We start from the raw sequence: 25,605 nt of genomic DNA, 5'->3' as shown, positions 1-25,605 counted from the left end.
CTCATATAACAATAATCAATACTTTCAACTCATATTCATCACAATCTATACATCATAAGCTCATATCACTTCTGAAATCTCTATCTTTCCAATTCAAGACATGCTAAGAAATCATAACAATCACGTAGGGTATCATTTTCTCGATCCGTTTACGGTACTACGATGTCTATACTCTTAAGAATATAATAGAAAGTTCAATTCATCATTCTCCCAACACATATCACCAATCCAATTCTCAACTCACAACATCATCATAAGCATATGATAAATACTTGAAATCTGCATATTCTCAATCAAGATACGCTAAAATTCATAACAAATGCGTACGATACTATTTCTTTGATCCGGTTGCGAATATACTATGCTCTTCATATCAATAACACATAATATGAATCATATTACAATTTATCCAGCATATATATTTCAAACTATGCTGAAAATGAATCATATTTACATCCTTTCGAAGCCGGTGATGAAAGGAATCCAAATCCTAACTCGGAATAAGAATCGGATGGCTAAATCTTGCACAATCACTATTGCAAGGTTGAAGGAACTTGCTGAATCTTCTTGGAGTTCTCTCGGTTCTTAGCTGGTGTAAGGCAAGGAAATGAAGACACACCATATATATCTTGCATGAAACAAACACATGGCTTATTCTTTAGATTACACGTCTCGCGCATATGCGCGACATCACTCGCGCATGTGCGCGAGACCTACGGATCTCGGCAATACAACACCTCGCGCATATGTGCGCTTCAACTCGCGCATGTGCGCCAAACTCACAAGAGGTGTCGCGCATATGCGCGCCTTATCTCGCGCATGTGCGCCAATGTTTCTGGACGTGTCGCGCATGTGCGCATATTTCTTCGCGCATGTGTGCCGATGCTACTGTGATTCTCGTGCATATGCGCGCATATCTTCGCGCATGTGCGCCATCTGTTCTGTCCTATTTTGAATATTTTCTCATCTCATCTCACTTAGTACTTTTCATGACATGTCATCCATTCTCCTATCTTCCAAGTCTCACGTCAATGAAGACTAATAATCTCGAGCCTTACATTTCTCCCCCTCTAAGAAATGATTTCGTCCTCGAAATCGTAGGCAGTCTATCATATCATACATGAAAAGTAATATAATCAAACTGAAGAATCACTTACATTATGTAAATAACTCGGGATGTTTCTGTCTCATATCTGCTTCTGTCTCCCAAGTCACTTCTTCGATGCCATGACGACTCCATTGGACTTTCACTAGTGGAATAGTCTTTGTTCTAAGCTTCTTTTCTTTCCGATCAAGAATCTGTATCGTTTGTTCAACATAACTCAATGTCTAATCAAGCTCGGCTTCGTCAGGGTGAATAACATGATAAATATGTGGCATATATCTACGTAACATCGATACATGAAAAACGTCATGTATCCCAGATAAAGAAGGAGGAAAAGCAAGTCGATATGCTCGATCGCCAATCTTCTCAAGAATCTCATAAGAACCGATGTATCTAGGAGACAACTTTCCACGCTTGCCAAATCTGACAACGCCTCTGAAAGGAGAAATCTTTAGAAACACTCTGTCTCCTTGCTCGAATACCAACGGCCTACGTCTGATATTGGCGTATTTTGCTTGCCTATCCTGTGTCGTCTTCATTCTTTTCTGAATGATTTTTACCTTCTCAGTCATTTCACGGATCATATCAGGCCCAAGTTCTGGTACCTCAGATATATCATCCCAGTACAAAGGAGATCTGCACTTCTTGCCATACAAAGCTTCAATCCGGTGCCATCTCGATACTCGTCTGATAGCTGTTGTTGTACGAGAATTCACACAACGGTAGTGAATCTTGCCAACTAGTGCCAAAATCTAGCACTACAGCTCTCAACATGTCCTCTAAAGTCTGGATAGTCCGCTCGGACTGTCCGTCTGTTTGGGGATGATAAGCAGTACTCAGGTGTAATGTCGTACCTAAGGCCTGCTGCAAGCTGTGCCAAAAGTGTGAAGTGAATCGTGAATCACGATTTGATACGATAGACTTCGGTACACCATGGAATCTGACTACTTCTCTGACATACAACTCCGCCATCTGATCATGTCGATATGTCATTCTGTATGGAATAAAACATGCTGATTTGGTTAATCTATCAATGATGACCCAAATCGCATCACAGCCCCGAGATGATCGAGGTAACTTCGTCACGAAATCCATGGAAATGTGATCCCATTTCCATTCTGAAGTAACCCTCCGGGCTTCTTTCTTTCAGCCTTCATTTGTTGGCCGTTTAAGCACTTAGACACAAATTCTGCAATATTTGTCTTCATCTGTTTCCACCAAAATTGTGTCTTCAGATCGTTGTACATTTTACGGCCTCCAGGATGAATGCTAAACCGACTACAGTGCGCTTCTGACAATATCTGTTGTTTCAAATCTGAAACATCTGGCACTACAAGACGGTAATTCACGTATAGCACATGATCACGTACCTGATATTCTGATACATGCCCTGATCTGACCATTGGAATTGATCTCTGAACATTCTGATCCGTTCTTTGTGCTTCTTTAATTCGCATAAATCAAATCTGGCTCAACTTGAATCGAAGAAAGTAGCAATGGTCTACTATCTGTATTAGATGCTAATCCAGACAAACAGGAATCTTCAACTAAATTCGAAACCCCTATCGTCGACAAGGATAAAGCACAAACCTTTCGACTCAAGGCGTCTGCTGCTGTATTTGACTTCCCTGGATAGTATTTGATTTCGCAATTAAAGTCTTTCAACAAATCGAGCCATCTGCGCTGTCTCATGTTCAATTCTGACTGAGAAAATAAGTACTTCAGGCTTTTATGATCCGAGTAGATTTCAAATTTCTCGCCATAAAGATAATGACGCCAAATCTTTAATGCAAATACGATATCCGCCAATTCAAGATCATGAATTGGGTATCGAGTCTCGTGAGTCTTCAGCTGTCTCGAGGCGTAAGCAATCACATAACCTCGCTGCATAAGAACACACCCCAGCCCTCTGTGAGATTGTTGGAAACTAAATTCTGGAGTTTGACAAAACATAAATCAATTGATTAAATCAACTAATACGCGAAAGCAAATTCGGCAGCTGGACTTATCAACTGAAATCAGCTGACACAAACTGATCAGTTGAGAACTGATCAGTTAAAACATTCAGTCGAAAATATTAAAGTCTCTCAACTGAAGATACCTCGGGAAAGACCATTCAACAGACAGAAAGACATATCAGACAACAACTGAATATGGAAAGCCGCACCGCATAGAACAACGTATTTCGGCTATTGAAATTAAAACGCCGTTTTACAATCAATAATGAAGTGGCAATCAAGAACACTGTCCAAGAAATGATGAAGTGGCAAATCAACGGATACATAAATTCAAAGTTACCGTTGAAAAATAAGTCTATAAATATGACTAAAGAGCAGTTGAAGAAAAACGACGATCTATCAATCTCAAACTTGCTATTACTCTGTCAAAATCTCAGCTCACTCTTATTAGATTTATTCGTAGCAATCAAGGCTACAAGTTGAGCAAACTAGCACTCTGTAATATTGATAATTCAATAAGTGCTAAGTTTAGTTACTCACAGAGATCATTGTGTTATACTAAGAGTTTCAGTTTAGGCAGTAGATAAGTCCTAACTGAAGTGGGTCTGTACAAGTGTTGTACTCGATCAAAGTCTTTTAGTGAATATTCTATCCTTGAGATAGAAGGGGTGACGTAGGAGTTATTCAAATCTCCGAACATCCAGAAACATATTGTGTTGTCTTTACTTCAGTTTTAATTTTCAGTTAGATACTCTATCTTTCAATCAGTTTACTTTCCGCAACTGCTTATTCAGTTTAACTGATTGTTATTGACCGACGGGATATTTAGTTCAGTTTGTAATAAAACTGAACTACCTTTTTTGAAGAACATTTAAATTCGTAGAAGTGTTTATTCAACCCCCCTTCTAAACACTCCTTAGTCGATTAAACGATCCTTACAGAGATGCATCACAATATACAACGAAATCACTCGTACCTGAAGGAATCATCAAGACAGGTGCACTGGTCGGCCTCTTCTTCAATTCTAAGAAGCTAGACTCACAATCTTCAGACCACACAAATGGCGAATTATTCTGTATCAACTGGGTAATCGGTTTCGCAATGCTGGAGAAATCTTTGATGAATCTTCTATAGTACCCTGCTAGACCCATGAAACTGCGTATCTCTGGCACAGAAGTCGGTCTCGGCCAACTAATAACAGCTTCAACTTTACTCGGATCCACAGAAATACCGTCTCCAGATATGATATGACCCAAGAAGACAACCTGTCTCAGCCAAAACTCACATTTTGACAGCTTAGCATATAATCTTTCATTTCTCAGTGTTTGCAACACAATTCTCAAATGATTGGCATGTTCATTCAGATTCTTAGAGTACATCAAAATATCATCAATAAAAACAATCACAAACTCATCCAAATACCTCTGAAAGATGCGGTTCATCAAACTCATAAACACCGCTGGAGCATTCGTTAAACCAAAAGGCATGACAACAAACTCGTAGTGTCCATACCTGGTCCGGAATGCTGTCGTCGGTATATCAACATCTCGAACTCTGAGTTGGTGATATCCCGATCGCAAATCAATCTTGGAATAGATAGAAGATCCCTGTAACTGATCAAATAAGTCATCGATTCTAGGCAAAGGATATTTGTTCTTTATCGTTGCCTTGTTCAGTTGCCTGTAATCTATACACAATCTCATAGAACCGTCTTTCTTTCGCACAAATAGCACTGGAGCGCCCCAAGGAGATACATTAGGTCTGATATATCCCTTGGCTAGAAGATCTTCTAACTGTGCTTTCAGTTCTTTCAGTTCTATCGGCGCCATCCTATACGGAGCTCTCGAAATAGGAACGGTACCTGGAATAATATCTATGCTGAAATCAACCTCTCGGGCTGGAGGTAACCCTGGAATCTCGTCAGGAAATACATCTGCAAACTCCTGTACTACTGGCAAATCTGCCAATGCCGGGCTCGATTTCTGTAGATCTACAGAATAAATAAGGAACCCCTCTGCTCCTTTCTGTAACAATCTACTCATAGTCAAAGCAGATACTAAGGGAATCCGAGATCTGGAACCCTTACCGTATAATTTCCACTCCTCTGTCGTTTCAGGTCTGAATCTGACAATCTTGTGGAAGCAATCTACGGTAGCTCTGTACTTAGTCAACATGTCAATACCGACAATACAATAAAAATCAGATAGACCAAGTACAACACAATCTAAATCAATCTCATGTCCCTCAAACTGTAGTATACAGTGTCCAACTGAAGTCGCAGATATAAGACCATTTCCCAACGGAGAAGAAATAGATACTACAGTAGACATTGACTCGACAGGCAAGGAATGCAACAATGCAAAACGTTCTGATATAAATGTATGTGATGCACCTGTATCTATCAACACATATGTAGGATAACCGCAAAGAAAATAGTTACCTGCAATCACGTCGTCTGGCGCATCCTGTGCCTGCTCCTCTGTCAATGCAAACACCTGAGCCTATTGTCTGGGAGGTTGGCTCACTGTCTGGCCACCTCTGGCTCTAGGCTGGGACTGTGTAGGCGTGGGCTGTAAGGAATGGACAGACGAAGCTTGCCTCTCGGGCTGAGCTACTGAAGCTGATGACCCTGCACTTTGAAATCTTTGGCCACCTTTTTGGGGACAAACTTTGGCGAAGTGTCCCGGCTGTCTGCAATAGTTACAACGGCCCATGACTCCCTGACACTGTTCAGTGGCATGCCTACCTCCACAAGAACTGCAATAAACACCACTATACTCTGAACTCTGACCCTGACCTCTCTGTCGGGATCAACTGGAGCTCGACGAACTGCTCCTTGATTTCTTAAACTGCTCGCCCTTAGCCTTCAAAAACTCTTTCTTGCCAATACTACTTCCACTATAAAATCGAGGAGGAGGTGGTGGAAACTGTGCGGCGGGCGATGGCGGTCTCTGACCCTGAACACTATAGGAAGCTCCTCGCTGCCTAATCAAGCCAGCCTCTGCTCCCTTCGCTCGATTCAGCGCCTCACATAAAGTGTTGGGTCGCCCCGTGTTCACCAAGGTGAAGATATCCGGATTCAAACCATTTATGAATTGATCGACGACCGCCTCGTCATTCCCTGCTACATGTGGTGCAAATCGAAGCAAGGAAGAAAACTTGGCAACATACTCCTCTATGTTCCATTACCCCTGTCTCAAGTTGGCGAACTCTGCCCCTTTGTCTTTTCGGTATGACACTGGAAAGAAACGTTGATAAAATTCATCTTTAAATACTTTCCAAGCAATATCAATACCTCGATGTTCTAGGGCTCGTTTCGCCGTTAGCCAACAACTCTTGGCCACTTCTTGCAATTGATGCCCAATCAGCTTTACTCTACGTTCATCTGAATAGGCAAGTGATTCAAATAACATTTCTATATCATCCAGCCAGCTTTCACAATCCGCTGCATTCTCAGTGCCTTTCAAAGTTGGGGGTCGAAACGACTGAAACCGCTTCAACAGAGTCTCCATCGGGGTAGCGGTTACGTCCATTTGAGTACCGGACGTACTCCCCTGTTCTGGCACTTGTCCTGCAGCTGGTTGCGGTATCCTTCTAGGCGGCATATCTGGTTATCAAACAGGTTAGTACACAATCTATACAAGCTGTCTCAGCCCTCCTCTGATCATATACCTCTGATCCAGAATCGGTTCTGATTCAGTCTTGCCAATTATATGCTGTAAATCAACTCAGATACAATGCAACATATAATAAGGAAAACAATAAATCATGCTAGCACATCAAAAGGAAGGAAGATGACTCGATCTACCCCGCTCATTCTATTCTATCTCAGTCTACAGAACCTACTACTCTTATACCACCTGTTGTGGGGACCCGGGCTCTAAACCGATTCGATCTGGGATTAACTGGATCTGTGAGAAAATGTGGGTCAAATTTTCGCTTTTTAACATTAATTCTAATGTATATAAATAAGCATAATGTCTTTACTTATTTTACAAACATATAAACATGTCTTGTTCTAATACATCAATCCAACTAGTGTTTAATACAAAATACAAAATACAAGTAGTCCAAGTCTAATAAGAGTCACTAGTCATCTTCTGTGCTCGTAGTCACCACGCTATCTCGAACTCATCTCTGTCGTGACCCAGATCCTGCCCCATCTGTTGTTATGCACACATACAGACATAACAACAGCCGGAAACTCCGGTGAGAAGAAATCCCAGTATAAAACATGTATACATGCTAACACAAAATCATGAATCATGCATAAAAGCAATAATAATGGATTCCATAGTCTATGAAACCAATCTATATAAGCATGCAATGTAAATCAAATCATGTCTTGCCTCAACTCGACTATACTCTAGGGCTCCCGGGGTGAATAAGACGTCACTGTCTGTTACCTACCCTTCCAATCGGGGTAACTGTACGTCTTACTCCTAGACTTTGGTCGTGTCTGTATCGAATGTCAACAATCGGAGGAAGTCTGCTCCTATGCGTCGATACACCTAACGTCTAGTTTGACAAATCTGTCAATGACTCTCCTATCTCAATGCTTGAATATAAATCTATAGACAAAGCATGATTATATCAAGAGAATTGAATATAAATCTATATCATATCAAAAAGATAAACAATAAATCTAGTATGTGATTTTGTTGGAAACTCAAATTGAATCTCATTTGAGTTGTGTCTTCCCCAAACAAAACATGAATTATACCTTTTGTCGCACAATCTGTGTTGTAGTAGAAGTCTCGATATCAAGTCGCCAATACAAATCTGAAATGGCATCATCAATGTACATTCTATCAAGCTCTAACTCAATTCAACACATTGTACTCAACAATCGATTTCAGTACAATTCAACGGCATATCGGCGTGAATTCTCGATACCGATCACCTCATATAACAATAATCAATACTCTCAACTCATATTCTTCAAAATTTATACATCATAAGCTCATATCACTTCTGAAATCTCTATCTTTTCAATTCAAGACATGCTTAGAAATCATAACAATCACATAGGGTATCATTTTCTCGATCCGTTTACGGTACTACGATGTATATACTCTTAAGAACATAATAGAGAGTTCAATTCATCATTCTCCCAACACATATCACCAATCCAGAATTCTCAACTCACAACATCATCATAAGCATATGATAATACTTGAAATCTGCATATTCTCAATCAAGATATGCTAAAATTCATAACAAATGCATACGATACTATTTCTTTGATCCGGTTGCGAATATACTATGCTCTTCATATCAATAACACATAATATGAATCATATTACAATTTCTCCAGCATATATATTTCGAACCATGCTGAAAATGAATCATACTTACATCTTTTCGAAGCCGGTGATGAAAGGAATCCAAATCCTAACTCGGAATAAGAATCGGATGGCTAAATCTTGCACAATCACTATTACAAGCTTGAAGGAACTTGCTGAATCTTCTTGGAGTTCTCTCGGTTCTTAGCTGGTGTAAGGCAAGGAAATGAAGACACACCATATATATATCTTGCATGAAACAAACACATGGCTTATTCTTTAGATTACACGTATCGCGCAGATGTCGCGACATCACTCACGCATGTGCGCGAGACCTACGGGTCTCGGCAATACAACACCTCGCGCATATGCGCGCTTCAACTCGTGCATGTGCGCCAAACTCACAAGAGGTGTCGCGCATATGCGCGCCTTATCTCATCTCATCTTGTACGGTGACATGTCATGCATTCTCATATCTTCCGAGTCTCACGTCAATGAACACTAATAATCTCGAGCCTTACAGTATGTGAAGTTGTTGGTGCGAGAGCCGAAGGTCTCGCGCATATGCGCGAAGAGTAGGCGCGCATATGCGCGAGTAGGGCAGAAGCCCATGGTGCGGAACAGAACACTAGACGCACATGCGCGAGAGGTCCAGAGAGGTTGGCGCACATGCGCGACTTAGATTCGCGCATATGCGCGAGGGTACCCGAGACTTGGCAAATTTGAGCAATGGCCTCCCGCATATGCACCGAGTAAGGGCGCGCATATGCGCGAGTCTCCGTGAAGCTACGCGCTGAGACATATGGTCTCGCGCATATGCGCCGCGATAGGTCGCGCATATGCTCGAGACGTGCTGCTCAAAGAGATGCGCCACCTAGCTTGACATGCAACGTGTGTGTATATATATATATATATATATATATATATATATATATATATATACATTAATCCTTAAAGAATTCAAGGGAAAATCGAAGCTCTGAAGAAAGAAATTACTTTTGATTTCAGAATTTGATTTACTAGCAATCCGTCCGTTAGATTTTAAATCCGACTTCGGTACTGTGTTGATAACAACGCAGACTACTATAGGACGTAAGTTTTATTACGTTTTGACATGTTTTGAAATTAAGATGTTGTTGGAATTGAATACACGTCACATATGTTGTTCTTGACATGTTAGACAGCGTAGAATCGAAGTCAGATTAAGAAACGGACTGAATATGGAATTGTTATGATTTTCATAATGAGATTGACAAGAATTGATGTCAGACTTGTACGGTGGTTGATTGTAAATTATTGGAATTAGTAGATACTGGTTTGATATCATCGGTATCGCAGGATTGTACTATTGTATTGTCAGAATTTGATAAAACAGAGATGTCATGAGTTGATTAGAATATTGATACAGTATATCGATATTGTCATTGCCAGATTGAACAGTGACAGACTTTGAGTCAAGACTTCGATTGTATCAGAACGACAACAAGAAATGTATAAATTAATGTGGAGTTGGGATTGCACAACTCGAGTGAGATTTGGCTCGAGTTTCCCAAAATCACATACTTTATTTCATTGCATTGATATTTGCATATTATCGGATTGATAAGTTTAGGCTATTGAATTATAGCAGAGCAAGAGTCCGAGTCTAAGGCAGATCAGCCTAGCTAGGGCAGAACCGCCGAGTCTTTGTCAGAACCGCTAAGACTCTAGACTTACGGTGTATCGATGAGCTTAGATGTAGGATCGACTTCTATCAGTAGACATTCGATACAGCATGTCGAAGTCTAAATTAGATCGGGATCCCTAGGCTAGAAATAAGTTGAGATAAGATAATAAGTCATTGACTTAAATACAGATTTGTATTGGTTCATGTAATCAGATTGAATACATGTTTTAATGATCGTTTATGCTTTTATATAGGTTTTATATGATTGCATTGATACATTTTTTATACTGGGATATTTATATCTCACCGGAGTTATCCGGCTGTTGTCTTTTCTGTATGTGTGCATGGCAACAGGTGAGACAGGTTCAGGGTCACAGAGGTGAAGAAAGATCGAGATTAGAGTGGTGATTGCGGACTTGGATATAGATAGGTTTTATTACTTGATTGTAGTAGTTGAACATTAGTTTTGTACTAGATGCATGTTATACAGGATTTATATTATTATACTGGTTTGTATAATAGAATAATTCCATTACATTCCGCATTTTAAAAAAAAAATTTAGACCCTGTTTATTCTAATTGATTAAATTAGTCCCAATGACGATTAAAAAGATGATTAGCGTCCGGGTCCCCACAAGGTATTTAGGGTTTCGAAATTTTGGGTATTTTGAATAATTCGAATTCCAACAATTGATATATGTTGTATTAATGATTGTAGGTACTATATCGGAGTCGATTAGAGGTATCTATCAAATTTTCGTAATTTATTTGGATTAAATTCGAAAACTCAGATATAATTATTTGGGAATTTATGATTTTTGAAAGGTTAAATCGTTATTGGGATGTATTTATAGTATTAGAAAATGAAAATTTTGGAAATTCCTAGTAAATATCGAAAATTTCAGATTCAATATGATTGAATTTTCGAAATTTCAAGTTGTCCGGTATTGAGAGATTTAAGTTAAATAAATCACTATATTTGACTTTGCGATGAGTTTTAGAAATTGTAAAGCCTAAATTAAGGATTTTTGAAATTTTAGGCTAAATTAGTGAATATTGGAAAAATAAATGGGACTTTATATGGTATTGCTGGTTATATCGTTATTGTGTAGTATGCCGTTGAAACAGAATTTGATTGAGTTCTGATTATATCCAGTATTTATTTGAGCAGTGTATTGATATTGTGCCTATTCGATATTGTCATTGCTAGATTGAGTATGTACAGATTTGAATTCGAGACTTCAACTTCGTCAGACCGAGAAGAGAAATGTATAAATCAATGTTGATCCGGGATTGCACAACTCGAGTTGGATATGACTTGAGTTTCCCAAAATCACATACTTTATTTTATTGCATTGATATTTGCAATTAATGAGATTGATATGCTTAGGCTATTGATTTATGGTCTAGCATGTGTTGTGACGAGTCTTGGGCAGGATATGCCTAGTCAGTGGCGGACATGACAGGGCGGATGTGGTGACCCGGATGCTAATCATATTCTTAATCGTTATTAATACCAAATAAAACAATTAAGTAGTGTGGGAAATAATTTTATTTTTAAATACAAATGCGGAAACGTAATGTAAATCAATATGATATACGTGTTAAACATAAACGTACAAGTCCTGTACTTTCTATAAAAATTCATTAGGTTCAACTACATATCAGTGCTGAATCCTAATCTATTTCTAAGCCCGGATCTCCACGCTAATCTTGAATCATCTCTCATCCCCTGTCTGAGCATAATCCTGTCCCGCCTGTTGTCATGCACACATACAAAACAAGACAACAGCCGGATAACTCCGGTGAGAATTATATTCCCAGTATAAATTAAGTATACTTGCAATCATATAAACAATGTAAAAGCATGAATCAGATATACATAGCATGTATTTAATCAGAAAAATGAATCGATATCAACTATCAATTATATTCTAAATATGTACCCAAATCTAGAACATAGTTCGATATCAATAAGGACTGACACTCTATGACTCTCAAACTCAGACTCGACTCATTTCTAATCTAGGGATCCCGATCTGAATAAGAACGTAACGTTCTCCCATCTACTTTACCCCAGCTAGATGGTGGACGTTCTTAGTCCCAGACTTTGGTTGTCTATATCGAAGATCTGTAATAGGAGGCGGTCTTCTCCTCAGTCTATCAATATATATCCAAAAGTCCAGTGACTTGGCGGTTCTGCCATGACGGTTCTGTCAAAGACTAGGCCGTTCTGCCCAATTCTAACTCATTCTTTGCTATAATCAATAGAATAAGCATATCAATATCAAACATTGCGAATATCAAATGCAATAATCATTCAGTATGTGATTTTGGGAAACTCAAGTCAAATCTGACTGGAGTTGTGCAATCCCGAATCAACATTGATTTATACCTTTCTCTTTTCGGCTGACAAAGTCGAAGTCTCGAAGTCAAATCTGTCCATATCAAATCTGACATGACAATATCGAATAGACACAATATCAATATACAACTCATTCAAGACCTGTTCTGATCAATACTCAATTCAAGACATAATCTGATCTATGTCAACGATATAACGATACAATCTATCAATACTGACTCTGATCACATGTCAATCTACTGATGTTTCAACGGCATAACCATACAATTTCAGTAACCTCGTCAATCTCAACATGACAGATAATATCATAACTCAAAATCGATATCAATACGAATCATTATCTTCAATAATAACAGATAAAAGTCGCAAATCTGTATAATCTCGATCATATCAACTCTAACAAAATCATAAAAATTATATAATCAGTTTGTTCTTCGATCTGACTTCAATTATATACTGATCAGTATACCAAGAACACAATATATCAATCGGATATCAATCCAAACACCTCATAATCGATAACAACATGATTCTGATATCAAATCGATCTAATCACAATAAGTCAGCTCTGAAAATTCATAATAATTTCATACGGTATCTGTTCTTTGATCAAGTTTCGATTATACGATGTCTGGTATCGCAAGAACAACATATATCAATCGTACCTGATTCTGACAATGTCATAATTTCAAATCATATAAAAAACGTAAGAAACTTACGTCCAGTTGTAGCCTGCGTCGATAGGAACACAGTACTGAAGTTGGATTAAAATTCTGATAGCCGGATTTCTCGTAACTTCCAAATCTCGGGTTTAAAGAATTTAAGCTTTCTCCCAGCTATTCTTTCCGTTTCCTTCTACTGAAGACGATAGTTGCATGTTATATATATATATACAATGCATGTCCAAATAAACGTGGCTCACTCTTCAAACTGCATGTCTCGCGCTCGGGCGGACATAAAGTTCCGCCCGGGCGCGGAACTCTCGGCCCTCGAAAATTAAACAATCACGCTCGGGCGGACATAAAGTTCCTCTCGGGCGTGTAAATTTCTGTCGAGATACTCAGTTGATCATCTACTGGCACTCGGGCGGTAATATTCTACAGCTCGGGCGCCAAACATTCTGCCCAAACTCATGGTGCATTTGCGCTCGGGCGGTTCTTTTCTACCGCTCGGGCGCGAGATGTTCGGTCCAACATCTTGGCTTATAATGTAACAATGCCCTGCTTCTTCATTTGAATTCCTATAACCTCAATTCTTTCAATTAATCAACATCTGATTACAGCAATTAAATCTCGGGCATTACATTTCTCCCCCCCCTTAGATATGATTTCGTCCCCGAAATCACAGGCAATCAAATTAGATATCAAATCAGATACAAGAAGGAGATACACAGAAGCCAAGAGAAACTCACCCTAATGAAACAATTCTGAAGTTTGCTGTCTCATATTAGATTTTGTCTCTCAGTTAGCTTCTTCGATATTCTACCAATTCTATTGGACTTTTAACAGAAAAATAGTAATCATATTGAATTATCTTTCTTCTACAAATTCTGATTCCAATCTGGAATAATAATTCACGAAGTATAATGTCATAATACAATTTGAAGTAACACTGATAGAATCGATCTCAGAATACGGGCTATACAATATCCGTGTATATGAATCAATAGCTCATAACAAATCAACATCGTCATCTGCCATCACATCTATTTATCCCAGTCAAGGATATATTCAATCTTCGATCTCAAATACCAACAGTCATCGTCCGACGTTGGCATATTCAGTCTATCTATTTTGAGCTGATTTCTTTAATATCTCTAATCCTATCAGATTCAGTCTCAGGTATCTCCGAGATATTATTTCCATACAAATGGAATCTACAGTTCTCACTGTACAATGCCTCAACTGAAGCTATCTCAATACTCATCTGATAGCTATTGTCATACGATTATTCACAAAGTGACAATACATCGTGTCAGCTAATACTAAAATCCAGCCTACAGTTCCATAAATATCCTCCCATAGCTGGATAGTCCGCTCTGGCTATCTGTCAGTCTGTGGATAATATGTGAGAGAGCTCATGGTACATTCTGCCACAAGTACAAAATCAATCAAAAATCACAATCTGATATTATCTATTTTGGCATTATGTTCAATATGACCATTTTTCTAACATCGATCTTTGTCATCTGGTCATGTTTGTACGTAATCTTGTACAAAATAACATTTGTAGATTGAACACTCTGTCAATCACAATCATATCACATCATAATCCCGAAATGAATGGGGTAGTTTCATAGAAATGTACTCCCATTTCTATTCAAAATTAAACAATTCTGTAATAAATCTCCTGGTTTCTATCTTTATGTTTTCATCTGTCGGTCATTTAGACATTTCAGTACAAATCTGCCATATCTATTATTATCTGTTTCTATCAAAACATTTTCTGCTATCAAAATGCATACTGAATCAATTGTTGCGCACTTCTGACAATATCTGTCCTTTCAGATTCAAACTATCTGGCACAAACAAGTCAGTTATTACATACAATACATTATTACTTACCTGATGTTCTGATCGACACACTGTTCTTACTATCGATATCGAATTCTGTGATATCAATCTGAAATATTCGGCACAAAGAGACGATTCCTGTCACATATCTGTTATTCTGATCGATACTTTGCTCTGATCATCATAATCAAATTCTGAATATTCTGATCACATTTCTAAACTGCTTGAATTCTCGAAATCAACTCTGATTCGGTTTGAACTGTATATAATCTCAACGGTTCACAATAATCTGTATCAAACACGGATTCAAATAACAATAATATCAGATCAAATTAGAAATATCAATCATCTATACTGATATTTGACACTCATATACTGTAATTTCTGGTAATACTGTTAATCTGGCTAATCGATCATATCTTCGACGTTGTTTAAATTAACTGCTATATCATCTTCGAATGTAATGTCCCCCAAACAATATAATCTGTCTCAAATACTGTTTTAGAACAATAACAATTCTCAAACAATTTCAAACAACAGTCGTATATAATAATCTGCTAAACTCATGCATTTATGAATTTTTGATATTTCTGACACCGATATTGTTCTCAGCCGCTGATCACTATCTTAACTGCGTTAAGATAAATCAGTATACTATCTTTGGATATCACATATAAAAAATACAATCTTTTTCAATCAAGATTCATATCTGAACAGTTTCTGCTATCGAGTCAAGGTTATAATCAATCTTCCCGACGTAAGGCAAATTCGGAATCTCATCTAAAAAGACTTCAGCAAACTCATACATCATTGGCAAATCTGCCAATGCTAGGCTCGATTTCAGTACATCTACTGAATACATAAAGATTCTATCTGCTCTTTCTGTAATAATCGAGTCATCTACAATACGGGTATCAAAGGAATTTTGGATCTAGAACCCTTACCGTAGAATTTCTACTCATCAGCCATATCTGGTCTGAATCTTACCATCTTTTGGAAAGAATCCACAATAACTCTGCACTTGATCATCATATCAATATAAATAATGCATTCAGAATCAGACAACACAAGTATACACATCCTATCTCGATTTCATTCTCATCTTACTGCAGTATACGATGTTTCAAAGAATTCACTGATGTCAACCTTTTTCCCCAAAAGGTAAAAAGATAATTACTACAGTAATTACAGACCCAACAGCTAAAGCATATCTCAATGCAATTCATACAAAATAATGTTTAAGATGTATTAATATCTCTTAATACGTACGTAAAATAATCATAAAAGAACAGTTACATGTCACTATATCATCAATTGCCTCCTGGGTCTGTTCTTCGGTCACTCCCACCAGATGATTCTGCTCTCTGAAATCTTCGGGAACCTCTCTGTGGACAAACTCTAGCAAAGTGTCCCTGCTGTCTGCAGATACGGCAACTACCAAATACTCCTTGGCATTGCTCTGTGGGATGTCTCCCTCCACAGGTTCTGCAATAAACTCCGCTATAACTCGGGCTAGAACCACTGGAGCTAGATGAATCACTCCCTAACTTCTTGAACTGCTTCTTTTGCGCTTTCAACTGTTCTTTCTTTCCACCACTGCTGCTGCCAATCTCAATTCTGGGAGGCAACTATTGTGGTCTTGGTGCTGGAAGAACATACGAAGCTTCCTTTTGTCTTATCAGAACTGTTTCTGCTCTTCTAGCTCTATTCAGAGTATCAGCAAAGTTATTCGGTTGTTTCACATTTACCAATGTACGTATCTCCGGATTTAATCCCTGAATGAACTGATCAAATACAGCTGTATCATTCCTAGCCACGTGAGGGGAAAAACGTAGCAAGGTGAAGAACTGGGCCAAATATTCATCAACATTCAATTGACCATGTCTTAGATTTGCACACTCTGCACCTTTATCCTGTATGTATGATACGGGGAAGAATCTTTGATAGAATTCAACTTTAAAAATTTTCCAGGTATTCACTGAACCACGCTGTTCTAAGGCTTCTTTAGTTACCAGCCACCAGCTCCTTGCGACTTCCCGTAACTGGTTCCCAATATGTTTAACTCTACAATCATCTGTGAAACCAAGAAATTCAAATAGCATTTCTATGTCATCTAACCAATTCTCACAATCAACTGACGTCTCAGTACCCTTTAGAATCGGCGGTTGAAAAACTGAAACCTCTTCAACTGTGTTTCCATCGGCGTTTCTGACATATTCATCTGATAACTCGAAGTACTACCCGATTCTCGAATTCTTCGAGGAGGTACATCTGATTACCAAAAGAATTAGTAACCCAATACAAAATATCTGTTTCAGTCCTCCTCTGATCATCTTACTGCTGATCAAGAATCGGTTCTGATTCATTCTTATTAATACACATTACCATATCAAAATCGGATAAATCAGGTAGACATGTATTATGTAAAGCAGTAACACATGATAGCAAGCAAAATCAAGGAAAGAAACTCATTCTACCCCGCTCACTAGCTTCTATCTTAGTCTAAAGGATCTATCGCTCTGATACCACCTGTTGTGGTGACCCAGACGTTAATCATCTTCTTAAACGTTATTAATACCAAATAAAACAATTAAATAGTGTGGGACATAAAAAATTTTTTAAAATACAAATGCGGAGACGTAATATAAATCAATATGATATACGTGTTAAACATAAACGTACAAGTCATGTACTGTCTATAAAAATTCACTAGGTTCAACTACATATCAGTGCTGAATCCTAATCTATTTCTGAGCCCGGATCTCCACGCTAATCTTGAATCATCTCTCATCCCCTGTCTGAGCATAATCCTGTCCCACCTGTTTTCATGCACACATACAAAACAAGACAATAGCCGGATAACTCCGGTGAGAATTATATTCCCAGTATAAATCAAGTATACATGCAATCATATAAACAATATAAAAGCATGAATGAGATATACATAACATGTATTTAATCAGAAACATGAATCGATATCAACTATCAATTATATTCTAAATATGTACCCAAATCTGGAACATAATTCGATATCAATAAGGACTCAAACTCTGTGACTCTCAAACTCAGACTCGACTCATTTCTAATCTAGGGATCCCGATCTGAATAAGAACGTAACGTTCTCCCATCTACTTTGCCCCAGCTAGATGGTGGTACGTTCTTAGTCCCAGACTTTGGTTGTCTATATCGAAGATCTGTAATAGGAGGCGGTCTTCTCCTCAGTCTATCAATATATATCCAAAAGTCCAGTGACTTGGCGGTTCTGCCATGACGGTTCTGTCAAAGACTAGGCGGTTCTGCCCAATTCTAACTCATGCTTTGCTATAATCAATAGAATAAGCATATCAATATCTGTTTCATGCTTTCATATCTGTTTTTATGAATTGCATATATACTTGGTTTATACTGGGAATATAATTCTCACACCGGAGTTATCCGGCTGTTGTTGTATTTATATGTGTGCATGACAACAGGTGGGACATGAGTATGAACAAGAAGAAGATGAGAGATTACAGTTAGCGTGGAGATCCAGGCCCAGAAGTAGAATAGGACTCAACACTTGATGTATAGATGTTGAACCCAAGTTAACATAAAGATCTGTAGTACAAGACTTGTACTTTTATGTTGATATGTATATCAGACTGATCACATTACGTTTCCGCATTTGTATTTTAAAAAAAAATTTATGTCCCACATTACTTAATTGTTACATTTGATATTAATAACGATTAAGGAAATGAATTATCGTCCGGTTCCCCACATATCAAAGCTGAATCAAATAACCAAAGGGTTAATGATATGAATAAATAGTTTTGATTTAGTAGCACGAAAAATATCCTAAGATGATCAGATAAATTTCTCTTCTGTGCGTGCTGATTGAGCGATGGAGTATATGAACTTTTAAGAGCGCTCTAAGATCTTTTTTTGAATATGCAAGCGAGTTGTAAAATTGCAGCCGAGAATCTGGAGCGTTTCTGCCAGCACACTCTTCCGTTAATATACACGATTTCCTTAACAGTCCGAAAGGACATAACAACGTTAACCTGATCCTCTGTACAGACGTGTTGCTGTCGATATATTGAGCATTAAATGATCTTTGATAAACAAATTTAATGTTCCTTTTGCACAACATCGTTCTGAATCGCTTTTCTTGAGGAGTTCCTTTTAAGGAAACAGTTTTGGGCAGCAGAACTTTAGGTCTATGCTTGAGCTTCCTTTTTCTGGGAGATAATTAAATTTAGATCAATCTTGGAACTGATGTGGGGACCCGGGATCTAACTCGATTCTGTTTGGGATTTATTGGATCTTTTCTAAAAATTGCGGGTCAAAATTTTTGCTTTTTAACATTAATTCAAATGTATATAAATCATACATAAGCAACAACTCTATTGCATTCAAACATAAATAGATACAAGACTTGTTCTTTTATCATAATATACAAACTAGTGTTCACTACCAACTGCAGTTCATATATAGTACATGTCTAGTAAAAGCCACTAGTAATCTTCTGCGTCCCGAAGTCACCACTCTATCAATCTCTCATCCTCGTTGAGACCCAGATCATGTCCCACCTGTTGCCATGCACACATACAGACACAACAACAGTCGGAAACTCCGGTGAGAACGAATCCCAGTATAAAACATGTTATACATGCATATACGCAATATAAATCATGAAGCACACTAACATGAATAAAAGCAATAGCAATGGGTTCCATAATCTATGAAACCAAAGCAATATAAGCATGCAATTCAAATCGATTCATATCTTGACTCGACTCGAACTCTAACTCTAGGGATCCCGGTGTGAATAAGACGTCACTATCTGTCACCTACCCTCCCAATCGGGGTAACGGAACGTCTTATTCCTAGATTTCGGTCCTGTCTGTATCGAATGTCTACAATCGGAGGAAGTCTGCTCCTATGCGTCGATACCACCGAACATCTAGAAATTTGGCAAATCTGCCAACGAATCTCCTATCATAAATGCTTGAATATAAATCTATAAACAAAGCATAAACATAACACAATATAAAAAACGACTAGTATGTGATTTTGGGAAACTCGAATCAATTCTAATTCGAGTCATATCTCCCCGAATTCACATGAATTATACCTTTCTTATCGTTGGAATAAATCGAAGTCTCGAAGTCGGTATCAAATTTGTCAATCCCAATCTGAAATGGGAATGTTGAATGTTCAATATCATTTCACAACTCAATTCAACACATATACATATCAATAATCGATCTCGACACAATTCAACGGCATATCGGCGTAGTTTCTCAATACCGATAACTCAATAACAACATAATCAATATCCATAACTCATAATCTTCATCAAAAGCATACGTAACTTCTGAAATATGCATAGTCTCATACACAATATATGTTGTTCATAACTATAGCATATGTGATATGAATCTGGCCGGGCACGACTTGCTAAATCTTGCGATTCGAAGCTTTAAAGAATTCGGCATGCATAGCAATGAAGTTGGAAGATATTTCAATGTTATTCAAGTGCTAATTATGAAGAGGAAGGCAAATCAAGGCCATGGACCCGAGAGCCCCACGCTAGGGCGGCTGAATTATTGCGCCCCAGCGCGAGCCACGCTAGGGCAGCCAAATTATAGCGCCCCAGCGCCAAAGGTTCTGTCCAAAGTGCAGGATTCCAGAAGAGTCCGCGCTAGGGCGGCCAAACTTGACCACCCCAGCGTGCCGTCTGTGAGAATATTATTTAGTTTCCTATTTTAGAGTCCTATTTGTTTTGGTAATTAGATTTTGATATCTTTCAGATTTTGTACCAATATATGGACGAAAATTGGTCATTGTAAGGAGATTTATTATTGAGTTTAATCATATTGATTGAGTTTTCTCTCAAATTTTCAAAGCTTGGCTTTGTATACACTTCTTGTGTTTCTCAAATCAAACTTATCAAAGTTTAATACTTTGTGTCGTTTGTCGATTGTTCTTCACTCGGATTGTCAAAGACGAGTTCTTTGAAGGTTCGTTTTGAATTTCAATTGTTTATCTCGTTAATATTTGTTGCTAAATTCTTCGTGATTTAGAGGTGAATATTACAATCTTACTTGTTCAAAAAGATCGGGACAACACAATCGTTTCTTTGTTTCATCGAATTGAGGGCGTGACTCCGTTTTCGAGCGCGTTTGCTTTTCGTGGTTCGAAGGATCGCATCATTTGGTATCAGAGCTTAGGTTCCCTTTGATTCAAGTAAGTTTATCCTTTTATTTTCGGATCTGTGTTTATCTATCGTTCGTTATCAGATCAGTTTATCCTTTTTGTTCTTCATCTTTCGTGAATCACTGATTCTCGAAATTATCTGATTTTTTTTTTCTTTTTTCGAGTGCACAAAGAACCCTTGTGCAAGAGAAAAAAATTATTATTATTTCGCTATTATTTAGCATTGCATCTTGTTCTTTTTTGCGAGTCATATTCAAGTGACTCTCACAATAAAAAAAAATTTAGTTCAAATTTCTTGTTTTACGCAGTCCATGTAAGTCAGTTTGCAAGTGTCGTGAAGTTTGAACTTGTGAGTTTGATGCACACAAGCTACAAAGCCTGAAAAAGCATACCCTTTGAGAGAATTCTCAAAATCGAGTGAAATACTTGAGGGCGAGTGTTTATTTCTTGGAGTGATGTGCGAGGTTTTGTAGTGAGGAAAAACAAAAAAAAAGAGAAAAAAAAAAGAAAAAAGAGTGGAGTGAAATTTTCATTGGAGTGACTAGTGAGAATTTGTGGTGAGGAAACTTATTTCTTTTATTGTTTTATACTAACCTTTTCTTGCAGGTATGATGATTGACGATAGTCAATTTGAAACGATGTTACGGGGGAGAAGGAGTTTAAGCCTCTGCAAAAAAAATATAGGAGGTGTGAAGAAGAGGAGATGTATGATATGCATGTTGATGAGAATAGGCGAGGTAGTAGATTTGGAGGAAATAGGTTGTTGTACGTGGATCGTTATGATGATAGACGATTTGATGAGGATATGGGGTATAAAAGCCGGGAAGGGTATAGACTGAGTGGCACAAAGATGATCATTCCATCTTTCAGGGGGGAAGCCGATCCAAAGGCGTACCTTGAGTGGGAAGAGAGAATGGAGTGTGTATTTGAGAGTCGGGAGGATTATACCGAAGCAATGAAGGTAAGACGAGCTTGCAGTGAATTTTCCGACTATGCTACTACTTGGTGGGATAAATTAGTACTGTGTAGGAGACGATGTGGGGATGACCCCATAGTTACATGGGATGAGATGAAAATGGTGATGAGGAAGCAGTTTGTTCCAAATCACGATAATAGAAGAGGGGGTAGAAGAGATGAGCGTGACTTGTATGAGACTCCTTTGACATCCAATTGGAGGACGAGCTTGGAAGAGAAACACTGCGGTAGGCCAAAGAAGGAGTCGAGACGTGAAGCTAGCAAATATGAATATCAAGGTACATTTAAAAATTCAAGTTTTAGTACTTGTGATATTATATATTGTTGGTGTTTAGAAGTTGGGTATGATATCACCCAATGTCCACGTGAGGAGGTTACTGTAGTAAAATCGCCAGTTGAGTTTAATTCTCAAATGGAGGTTGATGTTGTGGTTGATAAAGTTGTTGATGATAGTAGTCCATTAGTTGATGAGTCGGAGAATGTTGAACAACACATTGTGGAAAGTGAATCATTGAGTAGTGAAGAAGTTTTTAAGTTGTCTACTATGGAGGAGGAGAGTAGGCAAGAGAAGGTTATGTTGCATACATGTTTGGAGGAATCTTGTGCTTCTCTTGTTCAATTGAATCCTAAAGGAGTCCTTGAGGTTCAATTAAAACTTCATGAATTGAGTGAAAAAGAAATTAAAATGGCCGAAAGAATGAGTGATCAAAAGAGTGAGATGGCCCTAGAAAGAAAAGAAAAAGAGGCCAAAGAAAAAGACAAAGAAAAAGAAAAAGAAAAGAAAAATAATTTTAAGGCCCAAAAGAGTGAAAAGAGTGAGGATGAGAGTTCTTTACTTTTGTATAAACCCCTTAAAGTACCTTTGTACAAAGTGGTTTATTATTCTTGTGATGATATAGCCGGTTCAATCCCGAGCATTGTTATTTCTCATTTGCAGGGTTATGATGAAGTTGTGATGAGGAGACAAGCAAATGTGGAAGGTGTAAGAATGCAATGGGATGATCCATTTGGTGTTGAGAGCAATCACCGTGAGGTAAGCATAGTTGCCAACGCAACAAGCTTGAGGTATGAATTTAGTCCTTATCTTAGTTCATTGTTGTGTTGTGCTCAAGAATTTGGGGTGAGTGTTGAAAGTGTGATGTCCAAATGGTCTAACGAGGAGATGACGATTTTGTCAAGGAGTCATAACGTTGAGGATGGTGATATAATGCATGAATTAAATTCAAATGTTAGTTATTTTGAGTGTGCAAGGATTATCAAATTGATGAGGTTTTGGCATGTCAATGACTTGAGTGCATTAGAATTAAATTCTTGTGTTGTGTTAAATGATTACATGGATAGTACATCTGATGTGTTCTATGTGCATGATTCATACTTGTTTGATGATGACGTTGGAAAGGGCATGAATGAGTATAAGAATTTTTATGTGCATAATGATTACGATTTTAAAGAGAATAAATTCTTCATTCTATATTCATTACATGAGTTACGTACTGGTGATGCATATAGTGGTGTTTTTATCTTGGATAAAATGCATGATTATATGTGTTGGTTGCATATGAAGAGGTATGTTAAGTGGTTTAGTGAAGGGTGCATTGGATATAGGGAAAGGGCATCTAAGCTTGATTCTTATATCGTGCATGAACTGTATCTTATTCCTAGTGAACTAGGGTCGTACATTTGTATGGATTTTGTTATGTTGCTAACTAGGTCTAAGAAGGGGAGGAACTTAATTTTTGTGATACTTAATGGTATTTTATCATTTAGTGTCATTTACTATTGTGAGTATTTTGAGGTTGAAGAGTTGATAGTGAAGGAAACCATGGAGTTAGGGATCAAAACGTTGATGGCGCATATGGGCGATGACATCTACAATCTAACGATGAAAGGTAAGCATGTTGATAATTTAATTCTTTTTATTACTAACTTGCTTCATTTTTGCGTAGGTAGACAAGATTTGAGGACAAATCTTTTTGAAGAAGGGGAGTATGATATGAATCTGGCCGGGCACGACTTGCTAAATCTTGCGATTCGAAGCTTTAAAGAATTTGGCATGCATAGCAATGAAGTTGGAAGATATTTCAATGTTATTCAAGTGCTAATTATGAAGAGGAAGGCAAATCAAGGCCAGGGACCCGAGAGCCCCGCGCTAGGGCGGCTGAATTATTGCGCCCCAGCGCGAGCCGCGCTAGGGCGGCCAAATTATAGCGCCCCAGCGCCAAAGGTTCCGTCCGAAGTGCAGGATTCCAGAAGAGTCCGCGCTAGGGCGGCCAAACTTGACCGCCCCAGCGCGCCGTCTGCGAGAATATTATTTAGTTTCTTATTTTAAAGTCCTATTTGTTTTGGTAATTAGATTTTGATATCTTTCAGATTTTGTACCAGTATATGGACGAAAATTGGTCATTGTAAGGAGATTTATTATTGAGTTTAATCATATTGATTGAGTTTTCTCTCAACTTTTCAAAGCTTGGCTTTGTATACACTTCGTGTGTTTCTCAAATCAAACTTATCAAAGTTTAATACTTTGTGTCGTTTGTCGATTGTTTTTCACTCGGATTGTCAAAGACGAGTTCTTTGAAGGTTCGTTTTGAATTCCAATTGTTTATCTCGTTAATATTGGTTGCTAAATTCTTCGTGATTTAGAGGTGAATATTACAATCTTACTTGTTCAAAAAGATCGGGACAACACAACCGTTTCTTTGTTTCATCGAATTGAGGGCGTGAATCCGTTTTCGAGCGAGTTTGCTTTTCGTGGTTCGAAGGATCGCATCAATATGACATCCGATAATCGATTCGGTTGCAAATATACTATGCTCAACATATCAAGAACACATAATAGGAATCATATCACGATTTCCCCAACATCTAAACTTCAGACCATGCTGGATTTGAACAATACTTACATCCTTAGATAGCTCTTGACAAGGGAATCAAGAATCTTAGCTCAGATTGAAAATCGGGTAACCGGTTTGTGAACAATCAAGATTCCAAGCTATGAAGAAGCTTTGAAGAATTGTGTTATGGAGAAACTCTCGGTCTTTGACTGATGTAAGTGCTGAAAAATGAAGACTCAACGCAATTCTATATATATATATATATTTATATATATATATATATATGCCATGTGTCATGATAAGAAACAAAGGTGGATTTCTCGCATGCAGCACCACGGGTGCGCTTCTTCATGACCGCGGGTACGCTAAGCTCACGACACCACTTTCATTTTCCAAAATTCGACGACCGCGGGTGCGGTCTTGGTTCGTACCAATTTCCCTACCCTACTGGCCATCAACCGCGGGTGCGATTCTTCTTAGACCGCGGGTCCGGTGACCATACTGTAAAAATAGCATACCCTACTGCCTCTTCACCGCGGGTGCGGTCCTTCTCTAGGCGCGGGTGCGGTCTTTCTTGCATTCAAAACTTTAATTTTTCATGCCTTTTCCATGTCTTCCTACTCCCATCTCACTTAGTGTTTCTCATTATATGTCATACATACTCATATCTTTGAATATCACATCATTGAAGACTAATAAACCT

The 25,605-nt window shown here is 38.2% G+C and overlaps 1 protein-coding gene across 1 annotated transcript; it reads left to right on the top strand.

Annotated features, from left to right (window-relative positions):
* Positions 1–22,048: 22,048 nt before the first annotated feature.
* On the top strand, positions 22,049–24,477 carry LOC140806158 (uncharacterized). Its single transcript, XM_073162661.1, has 4 exons — positions 22,049–22,346; positions 22,404–22,711; positions 23,006–23,957; positions 24,422–24,477. Exons 1-4 carry the CDS (start codon positions 22,049–22,051, stop codon positions 24,475–24,477), a joined length of 1,614 nt encoding a protein of 537 aa, XP_073018762.1.
* Positions 24,478–25,605: the final 1,128 nt, after the last annotated feature.

The sequence above is a fragment of the Primulina eburnea genome, chromosome 1 (genome assembly GCF_022965805.1).
Source record: "Primulina eburnea isolate SZY01 chromosome 1, ASM2296580v1, whole genome shotgun sequence".
Classification (NCBI taxonomy): domain Eukaryota; kingdom Viridiplantae; phylum Streptophyta; class Magnoliopsida; order Lamiales; family Gesneriaceae; genus Primulina; species Primulina eburnea.
Note: the sequence above shows the minus strand (reverse complement) of the source record. Positions and strands in the feature narration are given on the sequence as shown.